The sequence below is a fragment of the Euphorbia lathyris genome, chromosome 10, assembly GCF_963576675.1.
Source record: "Euphorbia lathyris chromosome 10, ddEupLath1.1, whole genome shotgun sequence".
In the NCBI taxonomy this organism is placed as follows: Eukaryota; Viridiplantae; Streptophyta; class Magnoliopsida; order Malpighiales; family Euphorbiaceae; genus Euphorbia; species Euphorbia lathyris.
The window spans coordinates 56,851,684-56,878,392 of record NC_088919.1 but is presented as its reverse complement, the minus strand read 5'-3'; the positions used below and the strand labels follow the sequence as shown (position 1 = coordinate 56,878,392).

General features: G+C 38.1%; 2 protein-coding genes across 2 annotated transcripts; both read left to right on the top strand.

Annotated features, from left to right (window-relative positions):
* The first annotated feature begins 463 nt into the window (after positions 1-463).
* On the top strand, positions 464-2,457 carry LOC136208166 (agamous-like MADS-box protein AGL62). The gene is made up of 2 exons (XM_065998979.1): positions 464-793; positions 2,128-2,457. The coding sequence occupies exons 1-2, from the start codon at positions 464-466 to the stop codon at positions 2,455-2,457; spliced, it is 660 nt and encodes a 219-aa protein (XP_065855051.1).
* Positions 2,458-11,012: 8,555 nt separating this feature from the next.
* On the top strand, positions 11,013-24,838 carry LOC136208165 (agamous-like MADS-box protein AGL62). Its single transcript, XM_065998978.1, has 4 exons — positions 11,013-11,072; positions 11,214-11,366; positions 22,133-22,315; positions 24,449-24,838. The coding sequence occupies exons 1-4, from the start codon at positions 11,013-11,015 to the stop codon at positions 24,836-24,838; spliced, it is 786 nt and encodes a 261-aa protein (XP_065855050.1).
* The last annotated feature ends 1,871 nt before the right edge of the window (positions 24,839-26,709 follow it).

The window sequence follows — 26,709 nt, the reverse complement described above, 5'->3', positions numbered from 1 at the left end:
CACCGTGGATGAAGGGTGTCACGTCTGTGTCTAAATTTCTAGAATTTATACCTTGATAGTAATATATTATGATCTTTCTATTTCACGTCCGATGCCGATTGAGGTCGTCTAAGGTCGGGTGTGACAAAGGGTTTCCGTGTCCGACGTCCATAAGTTTTCCGATTATTTCCTCCCGTGAAATATCAACATCCGGTAAGAAATTGTGAGATAAACACCATCACAGCCAGATAAATACAGTAAGAAACTTTGAATTTTGATAAATAAAAATGGAATGCCAAATTTTCTTTCCAAAAATGCCAATTTTCATGATCATCATGTACGAAGTCAACTTTATTTCTTCAAAATTTCAAAAAAAATAAATATTTTCATATAAATTCCGTTACATACATCAAAATTTCATTTCTGTTTTTCATAGAAATTGAAATTCCCTTTTCATCTGTGACTTTTTCTTGCTTCCTTTTTTATGGCTACCGAGAAGAAGAAGACCAGAGGTAGACAAAAGGTGGAGATGGTGAAAATGGCTAACGAAAACAATCTGCAAGTAACATTCTCGAAAAGGCGGTCCGGCCTTTTCAACAAGGCCAGTGAGCTTTCTACTCTTTGCGGTGCTGAAATTGCTGTCATCGTCTTCTCCCCGGGGAAGAAGGTGTTTTCCTTCGGACATCCGTCTGTTGAATCCGTGATTAATCGCTACATTAGCGGAAACCAGCAGCCTCGTCCTTCCCGCACTATGCAGATCGTTGAGGCTCATCGGAATTCTCACATCCGTGACCTCAATATGGAATTTACTCAGGTTAACCGATTCTAAGAGTCATCTGTATTTATTAAGAGTTGTGTTGTTCCGTCCAAGAGTCATGTTATTTACAACAGTCATGTTTGTAGTATATAAACTATAATGCACAGAAACTCTTCATGACAAGCGTTTCTCCGTTTCCAGCAGATGTGGGAAAAGGAAACTCTCGGAAACTGATACGAAACGTTTCCGGGCATGTTTCTGTAATTACCAAAAATATGAAAAACGTTTCAGTTTTTAAACTGTTCCCCACCTATTTGGATTAAAATTATGGAAATTCAGACTTTCTATTTTACAGTTCATGTTTAATTTAAGATTAGGAAAATTGAAACTTTGTATCTGAGAGGTAATTATTTCCTTGTATACTTCAATTTAAAGAACTTATCCATATTTCTTTATCCAGTAATCTTTGTCTCTTGAATCTTGATTGAGCTTGGACTTTCTTCAATCTTGTTCTTCAATCTTGTTTTTATTTAATATATTATTATATTTTTAATATTTACACGTTTCCTCCATGTTTCCGTTTCCTATGTTTTTTAGAAATTACGTTTTCCAGTATTGTTTTCGTTTCAGTTTCCATATCGGTTTCCGTGCACATAGTGTAAATGTTAGATCTTCCAGCAATTATACTCTTCCTTTGTATCTCTGAAACTTTATTTTTTTTTGTAGTCAGTAAATGCTAGATCAAGAGATTTTTTTTCCAGCAATTATACTATTCCTTTGTATCTCTGGATATCTTTTTTTTTTGTAGTCTGTAAATGCTAGATCAGGAGAATTTTCTTCCAGCAATTATACTCTTCCTCTTCCTCTGTATTTCTGAAACTTATTTTTTTTTTGTAGTCTGTAAATGCTAGATCAAGAGAATTTTTTTCCAGTAATTATACTCTTACTCTGTATTTCTGAAACTTTATTTTTTTTGTAGTCTGTAAATTCTAGATCAAGCGAATTTTCTTCCAGCAATTATACTCTTCCTCTGTATTTCAGAAACTTTATTTTTTTGTAGTCTGTAAATACTAGATCAAGAGAATTTTCTTCCAGCAATTATACTCTTCCTCTGTATTTCTGAAACTTTATTTTTTTTGTAGTCTGTAAATCCTAGGTCAAGAGAATTTTCTTCCAGCAATTATACTCTTCCTCTGTATTTCTGAAACTTTTTTTTTTGTAATCTGTACATACTAGATCAAGAGAATTTTCTTCCAGCAATTATACTATTCCTCTGTATTTCTGAAACTTTATGCTTTTAGTCTGTAAATATTAGATCAAGAGAATTTTCTTCCATCAATTATACTTTTCCTCTCTACTTCTGAAACTTTATTTTTTGATCGAACAATCAGGTGATGAACCAAGTGGAAATAGAGAAGAAAAGAGGGGAAGAGCTGAGGAGAATTAGAAAGGTAGGCAGGGAGCAGTTTTGGTGGCAAAAGCCAATTGATGAACTTGATTTGGCTGAGCTAGAATATTTGAAAGCATCATTGGAAAATTTGAGGAAGAGCGTTACGAAACAAACTGATATGCTACTGATGCAGAATTCACAGTCTCATCCGGAGTTTTTGGGTTCGGGTTCGAATCAACCAATGCTCCCTTTTGAGACCAACAATAGGAGCATGAATATTGCTCATAATCAGAATCAGATTCAGGGATTTGATAATCATGGGTTTTTCTGAATTTTTTTTGTTGTTTGGAGGCTTGAATAATTAATTAACCACAGGCACACAATTTATCACAGTATTGTTGTATGTTTTTTTTTTTTTTTTTTTTTTTTTTTTTGTAATTTTCAAGTCTCCATCTATGCATTTATCATTTATCCTTTGTTATTTGTTATATGTGGTTTTTCATCAAATTAATGTATACTGTTTGATGTTGCTGTGAATTGATCGTTATTAGCTGTCGTAAAATTATGTTGAACTGTTGTTGTTAATATATAAATGTCTAATATGGACATGTTCAGGGCCGGCTCCAGTATTTTAGAAGCCCTAAGCATGGTCGGTCCTAATATTTTTATAGGTTTTAGGCGAAAAAAGAGATAAAGAAGCTCTAAATAAATAAATTTGTACTTAAATGTTTAAAATAGAAATTTGAATCTATTTTAGACCTAAAATATCATATTATTTGGCCATTTTCTGTTAGATATTGTTATATATGTTAATATTCTCTCTTTATTGTATTTTCTATTATAATTACCTCTAGCATAATTATAGGAATTATACCATAATTGTATTGTATTTCCTATTATAATTACCTCTATAATTATGCTAGAGGTAATTATAATAGGAAATACAATAAAGAGAGAATATTAACATATATAACAATATCTAACATTTTCTAGTTATGAATTAGTATTATAACTACTTTTAAATTTTCTATTATATATACAGTAAGAAAACAATTTGGACCCCTCTTGGCTCAGACCGTAGACGGTCGCACTCCTAGCCTATAGATCAAAGTCGGTCCATAAACATTTGGGACTTCTTATGAATTATTGTAAAAAACTTGATTGATACAGGTTGTTATGTAATTATACAGATCCAAGGATCAAACTCCTACCTTCGTAAACAACTTCACTGTGTCTTTACCATTTAGCATAGCACAACATTTTGTTATAAATCCATTCCTCATAGCTATAGCAACCTTAATAATTATCAAATTTGGAACAAATTGTGATCAGAGGCCCTAGGCGGCCGCCTATGCGCCCTTCCCCTAGAGCCGGCCCTAGACATGTTTCAAACGAATCCGTAAAAATCAATAAAAATAAATAAATAAATTGTAATTTAAAATAAAATTTTATTGAATGCAATAGAAAGGCTGTTTCAAAAAGTGAAACAAACACCCCCTAAACTATCATGTCAATGTCCTTGATGTATATATATTTTTTTTTATAATTATCATGGATTAATATTCCTTTTACATACCATTATTGAAGATGAAATTAGATAAAAGGTGACACCAGTTAAAAATGAAGAAGAACTAATTAATCAAGCTTACCATTATCATGCTTCGAATTTATGACTTGTTTTTTTTATGTTAGTATTTGGGGTCAAATCAACTAAAATAACACATGACAATGTATAAATTTAATAGTTATTTGACATTTATGATTTTGTATTAGTTTGATCCCAAATGTCAAATAAAATGGTCAATTTGATATTTAAATTTGATTTTGGATTAAATTGGTTCTCGATTAGACAAATATCAGATGTCAAATTCACTACTAGAAAAAACCCAATCTCTGACGGAATGTTACAGAATTATTTTCCATCAGAAAGAGATCCGTTAAAGCTTGAGACAGTACCTTCAGACAAAATGAAATATTTCATCAAATTAATAGGGTAATAAAGTAAAACTAATGAGTTAAATATTATTTTACTAAAATGATTAAATTAAACAAAAATATGTAGATGTATTAGGTTTTTTTACTTTGATAAAACAAATTTTTTAATGAGTTTACTTGTCTAATTACTAGTAAAAACAAAGAAATAAGCATAGGTCGTTATGATTTAAAAACAAAAAAATAAACATAATGTCTCAACAGCATCACATCAATTCTGTAAAATAATGCTTGACTTGGATTGTTTAAATTTATTATCATTTAATTAGAGTCATAAAGTGTAACATCCTGATCCAATGCTATATAACGCTCTGGTCCAAATCCAATATTTTGGGCCTCACAGCTTTATAACGCATCTGCATGTATTGAATTCACATCTTACTAATAAGTCCCAATCACTCCCTTTCCATTTTCGATGTGGGATTGAGTTCATTCCTGTCCCCATCGCCATCGCTTAGGGCCGCTCCTTGCTCAGGCCTTCTACCCCGACGCCACCCTCTCCGGACCGGGTCGTTACAATCCCACCAGCTTCCGCCTGGTTCATCCCGAAACCACACATCGTACGTGGAGAGTCGGCTCTGATACCAATTGTAACACCCTGGTCCAATACCATATAGATATGGTCCGCTCTGGCCCAAATCCAACACCTTGGGCCTCACGGCTTTAAAACGCGTCTACATGTATTGGATTGACATCTTACTAATAAGCCCCAATCACTGCCTCTCCATTTCCGATGTAGGATTCAGTTCTTGTCTCCATCGTCATCTCTTAGGACCGCTCCTTGCTCAGACCTTCTACCCCGGTGCCACCCTCTCCAGACCGGATCGTTACATAAAATATAGTATCATTTTATCTTATATCAACACTTTATGTTATGAAATATAAACTAATTTTTTTTTTATCTAATTAATTATGTGATAAAGAAAATAAAATATCTTTCAATAATCATCTAATGAATCAAATAACTTAAAATCAACATTTGATTTATAAATAAAATATTCTAAAACAAATATCTTTAAAACATAATACTAATAATACGTGGGATCCGCACAAAGAAGGTACCCGAGTGGGTGAAAAGTAAAGCGGGAGTTAATGGGCTTGGGCTTGGGCTGAAATGCACCTAGGTAAAAATAAGGGTCAATTATATGAATAAGTACAAAATTACCACTAAATCATATCACCAAACATAATTTTTAATATATCATTATTCTCTATATATTATGATTTTACACTGTAATTTAGAAAATTTAGACTCCAATTCATAAATCATAAACGCTAAAAAATATATCTTCGATTTCTAATTTATAAATTCTAATCCTTAAAATATATTAAAAGTACTGATTTTACTAGTTTGACATAATCTAAAATTATGACTTGACATAATTGTAAATAGTTTTTAAAATATGAATTTCTGTGTAATTTTCCCTAAATAGTCGATGGAATTCGACTGGACCTAGCTAATGGGTTTGGGCTGAAATTTTTTCATTTAAATACTAAAATACAAGTGGTTAAAAGCTATTAAATTTTTTCTAGGTAGAATACGTTGTTATCTTTAAAAACAATATACTAAGAAAAATTCAAAGAAAAGTAGGGAGATTTCTAAAATAAAAATTAGTTTCTAAATTAATAAAAGTTTGTTTAAATCTAGGATTAAGGTGCAAAAATACCCCTAACGTTTTGGATCAGGAGCAATTTTACCCCTAACGTCTAAAATGATGCAATTTTACCCCTAACGTTGGAAGCCAGGAGCAATTTTACCCTTAACGTTGATAAATTGGTTCAATTCAAGAAATAATTGATCAAACTGTCCTCTCGGTCATGAATTTTGTCATTTACACTTCACATGTACGTCATTTTATCAGTAATAGATCGCAAGCATATGTTGGGATGTGAAAAAAATATACTGTCTTTTTGTACGAACTAGACAAAAAAATTTCAAAAAATTCACCGAATTTATAAATATTAATCTCCAATTCTATTGTTAAATTATAAAAAATATGAAATCCTTTTTTTTTAAACGAATTGTTATACAATTGGTGCAAAATAAGAAACAAAAATATATGTGTTTTATAATAGTGTCTGAAATTGATCCAATTTATCAACGTTAGGGGTAAATTTGCTCCTGGCTTCCAACGCTAGGGGTAAAATTGCACCATCTTAGACGTTAGGGGCAAAATTACTCCTGACCCAAAACGTTAGGGGTATTTTTGCACCTTAACTCTTAAATCTATTAAAAACAAGTATCTCTGGTTTGAATATGTACAAAATGAACAGGAACATTAAAATTTAGGTTTTAAGTTTTTCAAAAGAAAATTCATTTTGTAATTCAATAAAAATTCTTGAAAGAAAAACAAAACAACCATACCACAAAAAAATTAATCAGAAATTAATTAAAATACTAATATAAAAATATTTGAAAAAATATTTTTACCATACTTCAAAAAATTAAATAATAAATTAATTAAGAATACTAATATAAAAGTAGTTGGGAAACTTCCATACTGTTGTACAATTAGTGTTTAGAGCGAACACCAATCCTCACTATTCTTCATGGAGGTTCATGAATACTCTCCACTAAGTTGTTCTCATTCACAAACTAAGACATAAGTGTATTCGGTTCACCTTGAACAATTCATTGACAAAATTTGAAATCTCAAACGCTCAATGAGAGAACAATCTAGGTTACTGTGAAGATCCGAGACTACTGTGGCTTGGGTTTTATAGGGAGTAATCTGAGACGAGAGTTGAAAAACAATACTTGTTCTGCCGAGAAGAATCATTTCACTTGAATGTTCTTGTCATGTGACCTTTTGTTTTTCCCTTTGTATATTTGAGCATTTTCATAAGAGAACAACATGAACTCATCAAGATAATCTAATTGCAACCGTTGATTATCACCTACTACATGTTCGTCAAAGTTTAGAAATTTGAAGGCCCACAAAACTTTTGTCCTAGCTCAACAAGAAGGAGACAAGATTTACCAAAGAACGTTTATATGGTGGCATCCCTATAAATGTTTTATAATCTATTCTATATGCTTATAGAGCATTGTCAAGTTTATTTGATCAATCTTTTAAAGAACAACTAATGGTTTTCTCTAAAATGTGTTTGGAGTGGCATGAATTTAGAAGTAGTTTAATTGAGTTGGGTAACTTTGGGCGTGATGAAGTAAATGAATACAGAATAAACTAAGACTCAGTGCAAGCTGAAGTAGAGAAGGGAAATGGAAAAAAACTGGAAAATGAAACTTATTGAAGAAATCTGGTAGATAGAAGCTCGAAACACAAACAAAAATGGCAGAATTCTAGAAAATGAAAGTAGTAGAAACAAATCAATAGTTTAAGAAAACCTCTTGTAAGAAAAGAGAGGAAGACGAAAAGAGAACAACATCTCAAATAGGCATAATAAATGCCTATAAACGATTAGACTAGCCACTGTTCCAGAATCTTTGACAAGCGCAAGGCCACCTAGACAACACGTGCCTAACGGAAAAACAAGTTTCGAGAAAATTCATACAACACGTGCAAATATTGAGGATTACAGACAAAGGCATGAGACCAAAAGGAAAAAAACAAATTTTTGTTTCCCCCTTATACGGAACCCTGCATGGATTTGGAAAAGAAAAGGGGACATCTGATATCGTATGAAATAACTCAATAACGACCATCAGATCAATTGCAATGTGTAGCAATACAGACATTCGGATCAACAAGAGCACTTCTATAGAACGTTCCTCACTAAGGGAAACACACATACGGCTAGCGCAGAAGCATCGTATGACGGAGGACTTCTTCCAAAGTAAGACTCTTAACAGAAGAAGGGGAGCCAATACAAAAGGGACTCCTTGAAGAAGAATGGTTCAACCTAACCTTATAGATAGACAGGTACGGTCACACCAAATGTACGTTAACACTACTATCTCACAACTAGTCCATACTCTTGAACCCTTCCAAACGCTTACTGACTTAGACATCAGAGCATGTTCGTTGGACTCATACCACTTTCTAACACTATGTTCTGTTTTACAGGTCAAACCTCAAAAAATTTGATAAAATTTTGGACTCTCAATATCAAGTTCAGATACACATACATCACATTAAATGAAATAACAAAATTATAATAAAAGGAGAGAGGGTCGTAGACAGGATTCAGTACTAAGTAAGCGATTTTGAATTCAATATTGTTTTTGTCAAAGCAACGTCGTTCGAGTATCCGTCGTAAGCCTAATTGCAGGAATGTTTATGGAATTACGCTTATAGGAGCAATTGGGTCATTGGGCTTGCGAAATGACAATAAAGAGTAGGCGAATAAAGAGTAGGCGGTCAGGCAAAAAGTAAGGACATGACCGGGTGAAGAAAGTAGAAAACACGAAAATACCTAAAAAATAAAAGGCAACAGATGAATTAGAGGAATTCAATTGTAAATTTTACTATGTTGATCTCTATAAACAGAATTCTATTATTTGTATTATTTGGAGATGTTAAGTTGATTAGAGGCTTTTATCATTTGTTTTAGATCTTCACTGCATATTAAAAAGGGAAAATTACAAAACTAGGTCAAATGGGAGGCCCATTTACATATTTAACCCATTTACTCAACCTATTACATATCTAGACTCATTTTGTGTGACTTTCCAAAAATACCCCCAATATTTACGCGCGGCTCGCCCCATCCCGTCTAACTTCGCATATTCCATACTATGCGAAGTCTGCGAAGTAAATGTTTGGGTTTGCTTGATGAATTTAGTTCGCATATGCGAAGCCTGGATGTGTTTTGAAGCTAATTCGCGAAGTAGTATATAACAAAAAAGGGCAAACAACAACGGATTCTAACATTCAAATCATAACATTATCAAAATTTACAAAAAGATTGCCACAATAACAACATTCAAATCATAACATTATCAAAATTTACAACAAGATTGCCACAATAACTAATCCGGTACCAATTTTGAAACGAAGATTACTCATCCGCTTTAAAATTGGCACCGGATTAAGTTAGGTCCACTTTGAAGATTGGCACCATAGGATGGACGTGTCCCATGGTGCACCCCGAGATTGACACAATCTCTCCTAACGAATCATTTCAGGAGTGAATGTGTCAATCTTGGGGAAGTTCATCCCTATACAGGAAGGAAAATCATCTTCCCTGCAGCCCAGTACGCCGCCTTCCAGAAAGGGATGTTACGTATTCAACCATCTACAGAAAAAATTAACCGTGTTAGTTATGAAAAAGGACGATTTTGGATTCGCGAAATGAAAATTAGCGAAGCATGCGAATGTAAATGTGCATGGGAAGAGGTGATTTTACTTCGCATAACGATTCTTTCGCGAAGTCTGCGAGGTCTGAAATGTGACTATCTACGTCGCATATCGATGCTTTCGCGAAGTCTGCGAGGTCTGAAACGTAAGGATCTATTCGCAGACTTCGCGAACTAATAGATTCGCGAGGTAGATCCATACGTTTCAGACTCTTTCTCTTCGCAGAACGTCGCGAATTCATCGATTCGCGAAGTAGATCATCAAGTTTCAGGCTCGTTCTCTTCGCAGATCTCCGCGAATTCATCGACTACGCGAAGTGAATTCATGGAAAACGCAGGAAAAACAGCAGATACTTACATTTTTCGCTCCTAACAGTATGATAAACTGGGAAGAACGACGGAAATAACGTAGAATAACCATTTCTGGAATGGTAACAAGAAGAAAGAAACCAATTAACGAACAGGAAGATGAAGAACCATGGCTTCGTTTTCTAGGGTGAGGAAGTTGCAGAATCAAGAGATGAAAAGAGAACTTCATTGTGATTTGGAAACATGGTGCAGATTTCATGCAATTTAAAGGCAAATAGGAAGATCAAAAGTCTTCAAATCATTAATGGAGGAGCCAAACCGTTTTCGCGCACCAAGGAGAACAGGGGAGAGAAACCGATAGAGTGAGGGGAAGTGGGAAGGGTAGGGGTATTACGGGAAAGTCACACAAAATGAGTCTAGATATGTAATAGGTTGAGTAAATAGGTTAAATATGTAAATGAGCCTCCCATTTGACCTAGCTTTGTAATTTTCCCTATTAAAAATATAAACAATAAACAATTTTTTTTATATCATCAGGAATAAAAATAATATTAAACTTTTAAAACCCTTAATAAAATTAAAATAAACAATAGTAACTTTTATCTAATTAAATTTAACTCTCCAACTTAAAACTAAAAAACTTGATTTGAATTTCAATCCACCCTTTTACCTTTAAAAACTATATATATAAATAAATTAAACTAGGCCTAATACACAAATAACCCCCTGAACTTGTCCAAATATTGCAACTGTCCCCTTCAACTTTCAATTGTAACAACTTACTCCTTAAACTTGTCCAATTGTAAAACATAACCCCAAATTGGAAATTTTTTTACCCCGTACTTGAAGCAACCGTAAAATCGTTTCCCTGGATTCGTATCACGCTAAAGATCTGATTATCACACTCCACGAGCATTGTAGATTTTGTATTTCACGTGTTTCTTCAATTGCAGTCCATGTCAGCAATTTGGGGTTATGTTTTACAATTGGACAAGTTTGAGGGGTTATGTTTACAATTGGACGAGTTTGAGGGGTAAATTGCTACAATTGAAAGTTGGAGGGGGCAGTTGCAACATTTGGACAAGTTCATGGGGTTATTTGTGTATTAGGTCATTAAACTATTTATTTTAAATTTAAATTTAAAAAGTAATAAAAATAAATAAAAATAAATGTTGTTTTATTAATATAAAAGTAAAGAATCACAAAACATTTTAAAATTAAAAAATCTAATTTATACTATTAGCAAATCAAGAAAATATCTCAGATTGCAAAACATAAGCATAAATTTTCCCATTCTTTCCTCCGGTGACAGCAAGAAACTCTGAATGTTGATTAATCAAAATGGAATGCCAATTAAATTTTCCAATTATGCCAATATACATGATGTTTCATGAATCCAGACAGCTTTTCATAAATCCAATTTCATATAAATTCCCCAATTTTCATTTCATCTGTGTTTTCCATACAAATTGAAATCCCCCAATTTTGATCTGTGTTTTCTCATTTTAACGGCTACGACGGAGAAGAAGAGGAAGAAGACCAGAGGTAGACAAAAGGTTCCGATGGTGAAAATGGCTAACGAAAACAATCTGCAGGTAACTTTCTCCAAAAGACGGGCCGGACTTTTCAACAAAGCCATTGAACTTTCTACTCTCTGCGGTGCCGAAATTGGTATCATCGTCTGATACAGATTGAAAGCGATAAATGAAGGTTTTAATCGTAAACCAACAAAGAGGTTCTTCTCTAGCTAAACTAGAAGGAGTGCATCCCAATAAACAAGGTATAAACCTTAGGTTCTCAAAGAGAATGATTTTGATTGATTAAAAGTTGTTTCATCCTTACTGTAAGTCGTTGTTTTCTATCACTTGCTGATGATGATGCTGAGTCAACAAGTCAGCGTAATTGTAAGTCAACCCGTCAGCAAGAGTAAAATCAAGAAGTCGGAATGCTGAGTTATCAAGTCAGCATGGCTGTGGTCAGCATGGTACTGAGGTGATAATACAGGTCAACATGGTCTTGCTGTGTTACCACTGGTCAGTAGGTCTTGCTGAGTTTGTACATTTTTGAGTAAGGATATTTTGGGTATTTTCACAACTTTGTAAAGGCTATAAAAGGTCTGGGTTGGGAAGTAGTTTCATACGAGAGATTCTTAGACTAAGTCATAAGTGTACACTGTGATAATCTGAATTGGGGATCGGGAAAACACGAGAGTTTCTGGAAAAGGAGAAACTGTTTCAATCTTGTTGTAATCTCCATTGATTAGTGAAGTTGCTGGATGTAGGCAGTTAAGCCGAACCAGGGTAATTTCTGTGTGTATTCTTTTGATTGTTGTTTCAAGATCCAATCTGTGATCTTTATGTACTTTGTTTCTCTGTGTGGTTGATTGATCGTTCGAAGCGTAGTTCAACAATTAGTATCAGAGCTAATCAAGAACAGAGCAATGGGTTTTACAAAGATCGAGATCGAGCGTTTCAATGGTAAGGGAGATTTTGCTCTATGGAGACAGAGGATGAAGGCAATCTTGGTTCAAATGAAGGTTGCGAAGGCTCTGAAGGGCGAGAAGGAATTTCCGGCGACAATGACGAAGGAGGAGAAAGAAGATCTTCTTGAATTGGCTTACAGTACGATCGTCTTGTATCTTGGCGATAAAGTGCTAAGAGAAGTTTCGAAGGAAACCTCAGCTGCTGGGGTTTGGCTCAAGCTTGAACAGTTGTACATGACGAAGACACTCACCAATCGGGTTTATCTTAAGGGAAAGCTTTTCGGCTTCAAGATGAACGAGGACAAGCCAGTAGAAGAATATCTTGATGATTTCTCAAAGATCATAATTGACCTAGAGAACATAGAGGTAAAGATTGAAGATGAAGATCAGGCCATAATGATCTTGAATTCTTTACCCCAGTCTTTCAGTCATTTTGTTGAAACCATGAAGTACGCTAGAGAAACACTAAGTCTGGAAGAAGTTCTGATGGCGCTAAAGTCAAAACAGATTGAGGCCAACACCAACACTGAAGCTGCAGAAGGATTATTTGTTCGTGGAAGGTCTGAGAAAAAGGACTCTCACAAGCCAAAGAATAAGAACGGGAAAAAGTCCAAGACTCCATCCTCAAGTAACAAAGAAGGCAAGGTCTACAAGTGTTTCCAATGCCATAAGGAAGGGCACTTCAGGAAAAACTGTCCTGAGAGGAAGAAGAGTCAAGGTCAGCCTAAAGATCAAGGCGAAGCCGCTGTGGTAGAAGAAGGTTATGAGAGCGCTGAGGTCCTTGCTGTCACTGATAAAGATCCAAAAACTGACTGGATCTTGGACAGCGGATGTACGTTCCATATGACTCCCAACAGGACGTGGTTCGAAGACTTTCAAGAGGAAGGTGGGAGGGTTCTTCTAGGCAACAACAAGTTGTGCAAGGTACTGGGTCAAGGCTCCATTAGGCTGAAGATGTTCGATGGTCAAGAAAGGATTATGACCGGTGTGAGGTATGTGCCAGAACTGAAAAGAAATTTAATTTTTTTGGGTACGCTTGATAAACAAGGATACAATTATAGAGCCGAAGGGGGTATCATAAGGATATCTAGAGGACCTTTAGTTGTTATGAAAGGTACCATGAGTAATGGCCTATACACACTCCTAGGTAGTACTGTGTTAGTCTCTACCGCAAATCTCACCGAGTCTAAAACTGATAGAACCAATCTTTGGCACCTTAGACTAGGTCACGTGAGTGAAGTTGGTTTACATGAACTTAGGAAGCAGGGTTGTCTTGGTAAAGATCACATAGGAAAGATAGATTTCTGTGAGAACTGTGTCTTAGGGAAGTCTAGTAAAGTCAAGTTTCCTAAGTCAGCAATACATAGAACCCAGGACATTCTTGAGTACATTCACTCTGACCTATGGGGGCCAACAAGAACTAAGTCTCATGGTGGGAGGACCTATTTTATGACTCTTATTGATGATTACTCTAGAAGAGTATGGGTTTATATTCTAGCTCATAAGAATGAGGCTTTGCAAACGTTCAAGGATTGGAAAGTGTTAGTGGAAAACCAAACAGGAAAGAAAATCAAAAGGTTGAGAACCGACAATGGTTTGGAGTTTCTTGACAAAGATTTCATCACTTTGTGCAAGAAGTCAGGTATAACTAAACATCATACCGTTCCTGGAACTCCACAGTAGAATGGCCTAGCAGAGAGGTATAATAGGACTATCCTAGAAAGAGTTAGGTGCATGTTAATCCAATCCAGTCTCCCTAAGTCTTTCTGGGCTGAAGCAGTGCAAACTGCGTGTTACCTAATCAATAGGTGCCCATCATCTGCTATAGGTTTTAAAACACCTATGCAAATGTGGTCTGATTACCCAGAGGATTATGGAAAACATAGAGTGTTTGGTTGTTCAGCTTTTGCACACGTTAGACATGGAAAATTAGAACCTCGGGCTCTAAGATGTGTTTTTATAGGCTACCCTATAGGAGTCAAGGGCTATAAGTTGTGGTGCATAGAATCTGGTTATAAGAAATCCATAGTCAGCAGAAATGTTGTGTTCAATGAGATGGATTTTCCTTATCGGAAAAACCAAGAAAAAACTCAGTTAGAACCGAGTAGTCCTAAGTCCATTCAAAACCTTGAGAGTGTTAAGAATGAGGTGGAGCTTGAAGAAAATAGTGAAAACACCCGTAAAACCGAGTAAGAAGTCAGTGATGGTAATGATACTGAGTCCAGTCAAAGCTATAGACTTGTTAGAGACCGTGAAAGAAGAGTCCCTAGGGCCCCGGTTAGATATGGTTTTGAGGACCTTGTAGCTTATGCATTTAGTGTTGCTAAGGAAGTACAAGAGTCTGAACCTGTAACCTATAGGGAAGCTGTGAATTCGGTTGACAAGGAACAGTGGCTTAACGCTATGAAGGATGAGATAAAATCCCTTGATAAAAATGAAACTTGGATTTTGGTAGATAAACCTTTTGATAAGAAGTTGGTCGGTTCAAGGTGGGTGTTTAAAAGAAAGGAAGGGATACCTGGTGTAGAGGAACCTAGGTTTAAAGCTAGGTTGGTGGCCAAAGGGTTTACTCAGCAGGAAGGTATAGACTTTAATGAAATCTATTCACCGGTTGTTAAACATAGGTCTATCAGGATTATTCTCTCTCTTGTAGCTCGTTTTGATCTAGAATTAGAACAGTTAGATGTCAAAACAGCTTTTCTTCATGGAAACCTGGATGAGGTCATATATATGCAACAACCAGAGGGTTTTGAAATAGGAGATAAAGACCAGCGGGTATGTTTGCTTAAGAAGTCTCTATATGGTCTGAAACAGTCCCCTAGACAGTGGTACATGAAGTTCGATGAGTTTATGATAAGTCATGACTTTCATAGGTCTAGTTATGACTGGTGTGTGTATAGTAGAGACCTTAGTGATGGCTCTAAGATTTATCTCTTGTTATATGTTGATGACATGCTTATAGCTTGTCAAAACAAAGCAGCCATAAATCAGTTAAAGGCACAACTAAACACACGGTTTGAGATGAAGGATCTCGGGTCAGCACAGAAAATTTTAGGGATGCAAATTTCTCGAGACAGAGGAAGAAAGAAGCTATTCCTAAGTCAGTCAGTTTATCTGAGCAAGGTGTTAGAACGTTTTGGTATGACGAATTCAAAGGCCGTTCTCACTCCACTTGCAAGTCACTTCAAGCTGAGCAGTAAGCAAAGTCCTCAAACTGATGAGGAAAAGGAAGACATGGAGAGGGTGCCATATTCGAGTGTTGTAGGCTGTCTAATGTATGCGATGGTCTGTACACGTCCAGATTTGGCTCATGCTGTGAGTCTCATCAGCAGGTTCATGGCAAATCCAGGAAGAGCTCATTGGTCAGCGGTGAAGTGGGTGCTGAGGTATGTCAAAGGCTCACTGAGTAAAGGTTTGAGTTATGGTGGAGCTGAAGCCCTAGTGGATGATGTAGCAGGTTTTGTTGATTCTGATTATGTTGGTAGCATTGACACCAGAAAATCCCAAACCGGGTACGTATTCACTGTGTTTGGAACTGCAATAAGTTGGAGGGCAAGTCTACAGTCAGTTGTGACTTTGTCAACAACCGAAGCTGAGTTTATTGCTATTACAGAGGCAGTAAAAGAAGCTATGTGGCTGAGAGGAGTCTTAACGGAACTTGGAGTGACACAGATTGATGGTTTGAAGATTTACTGTGATAGCCAAGGAGCTATACATCTGTCAAAACATCAAGTTTTTCACGAGCAATCCAAACACATAGATGTGAGAACGCATTTCGTCAGGGATGTGATTAGCACTGGTACTGTTTAGGTGGTGAAAGTGGGAACTGAGGATAACCCAGCCGACATGCTGACCAAATCTGTTTCAAGTAAGACATTGCTTGAAACTGGTTAGGATGGTCAGTGGTCCTTGAGTGTATTTTCTTCACTAGTTGATGGAGTGAATAGAAAGACAAGGTGGAGATTGTAAGCCGTTGTTTTCTATCACTTGCTGATGATGATGCTGAGTCAACCCGTCGGCAAGAGTAAAATCAAGAAGTCGGAATGCTGAGTTATCAAGTCAGCATGGCTGTGGTCAGCATGGTACTGAGGTGATAATACAGGTCAACATGGTCTTGCTGTGTTACCACTGGTCAGTAGGTCTTGCTGAGTTTGTACATTTTTGAGTAAGGATATTTTGGGTATTTTCACAACTTTGTAAAGGCTATAAAAGGTATGGGTTGGGAAGTAGTTTCATACGAGAGATTCTTAGACTAAGTCATAAGTGTACACTGTGATAATCTGAATTGGGGATTGGGAAAACACAAGAGTTTCTGGAAAAGGAGAAACTGTTTCAATCTTGTTGTAATCTCCATTGATTAGTGAAGTTGCTGGATGTAGGCAGTTAAGCCGAACCAGGGTAAATTCTGTGTGTATTCTTTTGATTGTTGTTTCAAGATCCAATCTGTGATCTTTGTGTACTTTGTTTCTCTGTGTGGTTGATTGATCGTTCGAAGCGTAGTTCAACACTTACAAAATGGGGGTTTAAATACATCCCCCTAATGATAATAAAAGATAAGGATTACCCCTACTAGGGTTTCAATAAGGCTATCCATAAAAGGGTAAAATAGGTGATACGCCCCGACAATCAGTACAATGGTACAGGTACGGATTGTCAGGGTTGTTGGTGAATTACTTCGGGAGGAAGTAAACCGAGATCCGCCCAGGGGTAGATATTGATTCGCCTCCTTGTGTACTCCTAGATCTGCCCCGCTCGTATGTCCTGGGGATCCGTCCTCCTAGGTACAACCTCCGTGGGTCTGATGTCTGAGGATCCGCCAGAGCGCGTGTGATCAGCGATCCCAGTTAGGATGTCCGCATCATTCTCTCATTCTTTAAAAGAATTCGGCACTGATTTGTCTGTGTTAAACTCCAAAGGACCATCCGACTTCCACGAGCTAAGGTCACGGATGTTAAACGCCGGTGAGATTTTACCAAGCCAATTCGGCAATGCTATATGATAGGCATTGGCATTGATCTTCTTGGTGACCTTATATGGCCCGTATTTCCTAGGCCGAAGCTTGCTGCTTGTGGCGTTAGCGAGTCTCTCTTTGCCCAAATATACCATAACCTCATCCCCAACTTCAAACTGTAGGTCCCGATGGTGCTCATCCGCCTTAGCCTTTAATTTCTTATTTCTCTCCTCAAGAGTCTCTCTCACCTCTTGGTGCATCTGTACATAATCCTTAGCCAGCTGGTTGGCAGTCACATTTCCTTTAGGGAGATGGGCTATATCAAGGACGTGATTTGGGGTCTTTGTGTATACTACCTCAAATGGGGATCTCTCGGTTCCCGAATGTACAAAGCCGTTGTAGGCGAACTCAGCTTGGGCTAAAACCACATCCCACATCCTGGGCTTATCCTTACATTTGCTGCGTAGTAAGTTTCCCAAAGTTCTATTGACCACCTCGGTCTGTCCGTCTGTTTGAGGGTGGGTGGTGGTACTAAACTTTAGAGACGTATCAAACAGAGCCCACAACGTTCGCCAGAAGTGACTGAGGAACTTCGTATCACGATCCGAGACAATGCTCTTAGGTACGCCATGTAGCCTGACAATCTCTTTGAAGAATAGTTTAGCAGTCGCTGAGGCGTCATTAGTTTTACGACAAGGTATGAAGTGGGCCATCTTTGAAAACCGATCAACCACAACAAAGATGGAATCCATGCCTCTCTGAGTTTTGGGCAACCCTAGGACAAAGTCCATGGATAGATCCTCCCATATGGTCTCTGGCACCGGCAAAGGTAGCTGCAAGCCAACAGTTGTAGTGCGTCCTTTGGCGGTCTGGCAAATATAGCATCATTCTACTAAGTAGGCAACATCTCTTCTCATCTTAGGCCAGAAATAACGAGAACTCACTGCTTCATATGTCTTGTCTCGCCCAAAATGCCCTCCAAGGGATCCGCCATGTAGATCACGAACAACCTTTTCGCGGATGGAAGTGCAGGGTAAGCAAAGTTGGTTGCCCCTCATGAGATACTCATCCATCAGATGATACGCCCCATCCCCAGGCTAGTGTTGACACTTCTCCCAGATACTGCCAAAGTCAGGATCCGCCAAGTATTCTCCTCTGATGTGTTCAAAACAATCGGTCTCCAGGTTGACTGTTTTTATTAGTGACACCCTTCGACTCAAGGCGTCTGCCACCTTGTTCTGTTTTCCAGCCTTATGGATAAGCTTATAGGGGAACTTATCTATGAAGGCGGACCACCGGGCATGCATGGAGCTTCGAAGTTGCTTCTGACTTCCCAGGTACTTGAGAGCTTGGTGGTCAGTGTGGAGAATGAATTCTTTCCCCACCAAGTAATGTTCCCACACTTTCAATGCCCTCACTACAGCATAAAACTCTTCATCATACGTGGCCCACTTTTGCCGTGCCTCACAGAGCTTCTCACTGAAATATGCAATGGGCCTCTTTTCTTGCATCAAGACTCCACCAATCCCAACTCCACTGGCATCACACTCAACTTCGAACAGTTTATCAAAATTGGGATACGCCAGCACGGGCGCTGTACTCAACTTTTCCTTGATCAGGGCGAAGCTCTTCTCTTGGGCATCCGCCCACTCGAACCCCCTTCCCTTCTTCAAACATTCCGTCAACGGGGCCACTATGGCACTGAAGTTCTTGATGAATCGGCGATAAAATGTTGCTAGCCCATGAAAACTCCTGATATCCCCCACATTCCTCGGAGTAGGCCATTCTCGGATAGCTCTTACCTTCTCCCCATCAACTTGGACTCCATCGCCACTGACCACGAACCCAAGGAAAACCAGGCTCTCTATGACAAAATCACACTTCTTAGTGTTGGCGTATAGCTGGTGCTTCCTTAACAGGTCAAATACTGTCCGCAAGTGCTCCACATGTTCCGCCAAGGTCTGGCTATGAATCAGAATATCATCAAAATACACCACTACAAATTTGCCAATTACCGGGCGGAGCACCTGATTCACCAGCCTCATAAATGTACTGGGGGCGTTAGTCATCCCGAAGGGCATTACTAACCACTCATACAATCCATCTCTGGTCTTGAAAGTAGTCTTCCACTCATCCCCAGCCCGAACCCGTATTTGATGATAGCCACTCCTGAGGTTAATCTTGGAGAAGACTTTGGATCCACCAAGCTGATCCAGCATATCATCCAACCTTGGGATTGGGAACTTGTACTTGATGGTGATCTTGTTAATGGCCTTGCTGTCAACACACATCCGCCAAGACCCATCCTTCTTAGGTGTAAGTAAAGATGGAACGGCGCAAGGACTCATGCTTTCTCTAACGTATCCCATCTCAATGAGCTCTTCCACTTTCTGCCTCATGATGTCATTTTCCTTTGGACTCATTCGATAATGGGGAAGGTTTGGTAAACTAGCCTCGGGCACAAGATAGATATGATGTTGGATGTCCTTCAAAGGTGGTAACCCACTTGGCAGCTCTTCAGGGAACAGATCTTGATATTCGCCAAGTAGGCGGGTCACTTCATTCGGCATCTCCCTTTCGCCTCTTTGGGAAGATTCGTGATTCGCCTTCACCATTACAACATACACCATCTGGCTCTCCTCACATTCGCTAACGAATGATTTGTGTGTGGGGCAGACCACCAAGGTAGACTTCTCATCGGCCTTTGGTTCCCTCATCATTGGCGTAAGTACGAACTTCACCCCATCCTTCATAAACCTATAAGTGTTCATTCTTCCAGCATGGATGGCATCATTATCAAATTGCCATGGTCTGGCCAATAATAGGTGGCAGGCATCCATATCGACCACGTCACAGCAGACTTCATCCCTATACTCACCGATCTCAATTGGGACCTTACACTTCTGGGTCACTCTGAGTTCACCCACATCCTTGATCCATCCAACTCTATAGGGGTCAGGATGCGCCTCCGCCAACAATCCAAATTTTCGAACGGCGTTGCTGCTCACAATGTTCTCCTGGCTACCACTATCAATTATTACGTTGCATCGCCCACTGTTCACAAGACAGCGAGTCCTGAATAGTTGGTGCCTCTGATCGCCCTCTACCCGGCTTGAGACTAATAATCGCCGTATCACATGAATGGCGTGTCTCTCCTCATCCGCCTCATCATCGTATTCCCCTAAGGGTTCACAAAACACTTCATCCCCCTTTTCATAATCATCTTCATATCTTTCCACCACGTTGGCGCTCTTCCGCCTAGGACACTCGTTGGACCTATGGCCTGGCTCATTGCACCTGAAACATTTAAAAGGGGTTGGCCTGGCGTATGGGTTGTTGTTCTTAGGTGGTATGGGTACCTCATTGTAAGGCCTAGTATCTCCCCCAGATCCTCTTCCAACGTTGCTTAACTTTGCCCCGCTGGCACTCGCCACCTGTTTGCCTTTGTCATAGGGCTTCATATTGCCTCCTCCTCCAGGCGTATACTCAACAGTGGCGGATCTCCTGGATCTCCCGGTTAGTTGGGATTCAGCCTTGAGGGCTAAATTCCTGGCGTCTTATACCCGAACCACCATCTGTGTGCCAATATGATCCTAGATGTTGTATCTCAACCCTTTTAGATACCTAGAGGTCTTTTGGCTTTCAGTTTCTGACAAGTTGGCCCTTGCCGAAAGCCTCAAGAACTCGGAGGTATACTCATAGACACTTCGGGCCCCTTGAGAGCATCCCCTGTAGGAGCTGTAAATATACTGCTCATAATCCGGCGGTAAGAACCGCTCCCTCAACATTGCCTTCATCGGTAGCCAAGATCGAATCGGATCTCTGCCCCCTCTTCTTCTCTCTTCCCTCATCTGATCCCACCAAACTGATGCGCCACCCTTCAAGCGATATGCCACCAGCCTTACTTTCCTCTCATCAGGAATCCCAGCATACTCAAAGAAACGTTCCACTTTCGATAACCAGTCTAAGAATCCCTCTATATCCAATTCGCCTCCAAAAGATGGTAAGTCTATTTTTAGCTTAAAGGCATCATCTCTATCAAAGTTTCCTAGACCTGGGTATACTCTAGCAACCTCCACACGTCGATTGTCAACAGGCCCAACATCCCTCATAGTTCTAACGGTATCATCATTCCCGATACCCTCAAAGTCATCACTATCACTATCAGCGTTATACATAAGGACAAAGTTGGGTCTTCTTACCTCAGGATCCCTAGGACCCATTTGTGGAAGCTGTTGTTCAGGGACTCCTTCCTTTCTCTGGGTTGATCCTCCCGCGGTTGGTCGGATTAGAGCCAGAACCTCCAGTTTGAAGTTTTCTAGGGAGGTGGCTAGCTCCAGGAACCGTTGGTCGGTTTGCCTCTACCGCTCATGGCTGGCTTGGATCTGCTCCGCGAGGTGCTCCCTCAGCTCCTCATACCTCCGGTCACTGGTTTCCATGGAATCTTGCGGTTGTCGGGGTTGAACCATTGCCAAAAGAAGTTTCGGTTCAGGAAACGATCGGCTCTGATACCAACTGATACAGATTGAAAGCGATAAATGAAGGTTTTAATCATAAACCAACAAAGAGGTTCTTCTCTAGCTAAACTAGAAGGAGTGAATCCCAATAAACAAGGTATAAACCTTAGGTTCTCAAAGAGAATGATTTTGATTGATTAAAAGTTGTTTCATCCTTACAAAATGGGGGTTTAAATACATCCCCCTAATGATAATAAAAGACAAGGATTACCCCAACTAGGGTTTCAATAAGGCTATCCATAAAAGGGTAAAATAGGTGATACGCCCCGACAATCAGTACAATGGTACATGTACGGATTGTCACGGTTGTTGGTGAATTACTTCGGGAGGAAGTAAACCGAGATCCGCCCAGGGGTAGATGTTGATTCGCCTCCTTGTGTACTCCTAGATCCGCCCCGCTCATATGTCCTGGGGATCCGCCCTCCTAGGTACAACCTCCGTGGGTCTGATGTCTGAGGATCCGCCAGAGCGCGTGTGATCAGCGATCCCAGTTAGGATGTCCGCATCATCGTCTTCTCGCCGGGGAAGAAGGTGTTTTCCTTCGGACATCCGTCTATTGAAACGGTGATTGATCGATACCTGAGCGGAAACAACCAGGCTCATCCTTCCCCGACTATGCAGCTCATCGAGTCTCATCGGAATGCCAACATCCGTGACCTTAATAATCAACTCACTCAGGTTAATATTATATTACTTGAGATTTTATGTACTCCTCAGTTTATTACCTTTGAAGTAGGGCGTAGATAGGGGTGGCCTAGGGGGTTCGGGCTCCTCCGGGCGCCCAAACCACCTTGATCTCACATAGTTTCGGTCTCTGTAGTAAATTTTTTTTTTATCGAGTATTAGCCCTCCCAAAATGGCATATTACAATGTTAGGGTTTTCCAAAATTCAAAATTTCAATATTTTGAGCCTACTAGGCTTTTCTTAAATCTAAATTTCTATTTCTTTTTTGGGTAAATTCCAAAAAAAACCCCAGTGGTTTGATGTTGTTCCAAAAAAACCCTTGTGGTTTGGTTTTACAAAAAAAAAGGACCGTGGTTTCGCAGTTACCCGAAAAACGGAAAATGACTTAACACCGTTAAAATGCTGACGTGGCATAGGGGTAAAGTTGGAAAAATCAATTTGTTTTTATTTTTTTCTTTTTCTTTTTTCTTTTTCCTCTCTCTCCTCCTTCTTCTTCCTTCCTTCCTCTTCTTCTGATCTCCAGATCGTCTCTGAAAGCTACCGGAAGACGAAGGCGCCAAAACGTAGCAAAGAAGAGAACGACCTAACATTGAGATCGTAGTAATAACCCCAACCACATAAAACACCATAACCAATCCAAGTACCCAAGGCATCAACAAAAATCCAATAAAGAACGTCAATGATCCACACAACATCAAAGCCAATGAAATCCCCAACATCAAAGACGCAAATCCCGCCGGCGAGATCTGTGGTGGCGGCGCAGATGATCTCCTCCTCGGAACATCCGAAGATTGATCGGAGAGCGTCATCGGCGATTGTGGTGATCGAAGCAGGTTCAAAACAATAACAGATAGCTCATGGAAAGCCTTCGATAATTGATCTTGCTGATTATTTCTCATCATTGTTCTGATTTCAATAATCCCCCAAATTCTACTCCAATAATCCTAATTGCTCCATGAAAAATCAGAATCCCAAACGCACAAACTCAATGTTCCTCCTTAATCGATTAGCAGCAAGGGTAAAGGAGGTGAGGGAGATTGTTTGGATCGGTGGTGACGGCGAGATCGAGAGCGTCGTAGTAAGAGAGGAAGTGGTGGAGGAGGAGATTGCGATGGGAGGAGTGAAGAGAAGAGCCGAGGAAGAGAGGGATTGAGTGAGGAGAGGAAGAAGAGGGTTCTTGAGAGTGTTGAACCAGTCGGTGTAGTAATCTTTGAAAGGAATGGCTGCGTTTTTTTCTGGCGGAGAAATCTGGAAATTTCCAGATTTCAGAGAAGAGATGAAGAAGAAGGAGGAGGAGAGAGAAGAGGGAAATAAAAAAAAATATTTTTCCAACTCTACCCCTTGCCACATCAGCATTTTTAACGGTGTTAAGTCATTTTCCGTTTTTCGGGGTAACGGCGAAACCACGGTCCTTTTTTTTTGTAAAACCAAACCACAATGGTTTTTTTGGAACAACATCAAACCACAGGGTTTTTTTTGGAATTTACCCTTCTTTTTTTTGCCTGTTAGGCCTTTATAAATCCAAATTTCTAAATTTTTTGGCCGGTTGGTCTCTCTAAATCCAAATTTCTAATTTTTTTGCCTGTTAGGCTCCCTAAATCCAAATTTCTATTTTTTTTTACCTATTAGGACTCTTTAAATCCAAATTTCTAATTTTTTTTTACCTGTTAGACCCCCTAAATCTAAATTTCTGATTTTTTTTGACATGTTAGGCTTCTTTAAATCCAAATTATTAAATTTTTTTAGCTTGGTTTGACTTCTGAAATCAATTTTTTTTACCTGTTCAACCCTCCCTAAATCCAAATTTTTTACATGTTAGGACTATTAAATGAAATCTAGCTTAATTTTGAGAAATTGTACATTAATATTTAAAAATTAGTTTTTAACCATTCAATTTATAACACGCATATATACCAAAAAAAAATAATTGAACAAGTTCGATTTAATAAAAACTTTTTTTTTTACAAATGCACGTGTAATTTTTTTTTATATACTCATCAGTTTATTACCTTTTAAGCGTTGCTATAGGGTGTATACGAGTCCGATGAAGTGATTCTGCACTCAAAACACGTGTCAAAACTCTTTAAGCGCTTCGAAATACTGATTATGAAAATCATATATGTCAGGTGATGAATCAACTGGAGATGGAGAAGAAAAGAGGAGAAGAACTGAAGAGAATTAGAAATTTAAGCAGTGACAAGTTTTGGTGGGAAAAGCCTATTGATGAACTTGATTTGGCTCAGCTTCAACTGTTGAAAGCATCAATGGAAGATTTGAGGCAGAATGTAACAAATATGATTCGGATCCAAAATTCAGAAGCTCGTCTGCAGTTTTTAGGTTTGAGTTCGAATCAAGCAATTGCAATGTCCTCTTTTGGGATCAACAATGAAGTCTTTAATCCTGATAGGATTATGAATAATCATGGTCAGGGATTTAATAATCATAGTCAGGGATTTAATAATCCCGGATTCAATAATCATAGTCGGGGATTTAATAATCATTGTCACAGTCTATAATTTGTGTATTTGTTTTTGTAAGGACTACATATCATTTTACTTTAAATACATCTTTGTTCTTTGTTATATTATATGTGATTTTTCATCAACATTAAAGTTACTAAAAAAAATTATTTAATCTTACATGACGTTTGGTATTTCATTGGGATACGTCATTTCATTGGGATAGAGATAAGAATAAAAGTTGGGATATGAACAATGATAAATGGTTGGGATAAGGATAAAAATATAATAGTCGAGAATTATTATTCAATGTTTAGCATGTGGGATAGGGATAGATATAAAATAATACATTTTACTATTTTAACCTTATTTAAACTACATAACATTAATTTGAAGGATAAGAAATCGCATGAGCTTATCCCACCTCCTTATACCATCCCCTCCTGGGTATAGGATTTGAGGGATAAGAGGCTTATAATTCATCTACAAACACGGGATAACTTATCTCGTGTTTTTTTTATTCCTATCTCACCTCCTATATCCCTTCTAACAAACACCCCGTTAATACTTTTATATCCTGAATCTTTACTTCTCATGTCAATATTCTATTTTATTTCTTTTTATTTTAATTATCATGGATTAATATGATTATATTTTCTTTGATGCAAAAACTTCTTTTTAGTCCACATAAAATCAAATTTGATATTTTATAAAGTCTAACCCCACACTTATATGAATTCAAACTGAAATCTAAATTTATCACTGAAATGAAAATGAAATCCCTAATCCTTTATTCATTCTTAACTTTATATCTCCTCCTATCTCACGGAGTCTGCAACTTATGGGTTCGCCATTCGCCAAACGTTTATTAGATTTCTGTTCGGTAAGTTATTAATATGATTGTGATTGTGAATATTAAAAAAAAAAGTATAGCGATAAGAAACCTGCGAAAGGAGAATCCTCTTTTATTTGATGTCATTTATTCATAGTGTTCACATGGATCCTGCTACCAAATAAATTGTGGTCATTCTATGTATATATGCAAATTAATGCCTTGCCTTTTGCATTATTTCTCATAAGGGCTGTTTTTAACTCATGGTTAAAAGTAAGACTTAATAGGCATCAAACCCCTTAAACTTGTAACTTTTTTCACCTGGCCCCCTCAACTTAGGGGACAACCTCTCAACCCCCTCAACTCTCCAAAAACATCACATACAACCCCTTACACCACTATGTTCGGTCAAAATATTGACCCGTGTAGAAAACGCGCTTAACTGTTGACCACACCAATACCACTTGTTATTTTTTTTATTAAATTTTTCGATATTCGTGCGAGGTGTTGTCGCTGTTTGTCGTCACAACCTTGTCGAGATGTTGAGGTTGGCGGTAGTGGTCGTCGAGGTGAAATGTATCCAAGTGATTGTTACAAAAATGACACGTGGCATTGGTGTGGTCAACAGTTAAGCGAGTTTTCTGCACGGGTCAATATTTTGACCGAACATAGGAGTGTAAGAGGCTGTATGTGATGTTTTTGGAGAGTTGAGGGGGTTGAGAGGTTGTCCCCTAAGTTGAGGAGACCAGGTGAAAAAAAGTTACAAGTTTAAGTGGTTGGGTGCCTATTAAGCCTAAAAGTAATTCCACAAAAAAAATATTACAATTTTTTATATATGAAAAATTAGCATATTAAATAAATTAAAAAATAGTTATGTATATTTTTTTTATGATAAGTATTTTTTAAAATATTAGAAATTTGTTTTTTATTTTAATAAATTAATATGAATCATAATTATATATATATATATATATATATTTATTACCCACTGTCTTTTACGTAACACATTATTTAGTCACTTTATTTTGAAAAATACTTTATAAGGTCTTTGTCTTTTTTTTTTTTTAGATTTTTAGTCAAACATATCTTAGTTTTC

Excerpts from the sequence above, each read along its gene's own strand:
- LOC136208166 (XM_065998979.1), top strand. The coding sequence starts at position 464 with ATGGCTACCGAGAAGAAGAAGACCAGAGGTAGACAAAAGGTGGAGATG. Across the intron at positions 794-2,127 it reads TCAATATGGAATTTACTCAG|GTGATGAACCAAGTGGAAAT; the intron begins GTTAACCGATTC and ends TCGAACAATCAG.
- LOC136208165 (XM_065998978.1), top strand. The coding sequence starts at position 11,013 with ATGTTGATTAATCAAAATGGAATGCCAATTAAATTTTCCAATTATGCC. Across the intron at positions 11,073-11,213 it reads ATTATGCCAATATACATGAT|AAGAGGAAGAAGACCAGAGG; the intron begins GTTTCATGAATC and ends ACGACGGAGAAG. Across the intron at positions 22,316-24,448 it reads TTAATAATCAACTCACTCAG|GTGATGAATCAACTGGAGAT; the intron begins GTTAATATTATA and ends CATATATGTCAG.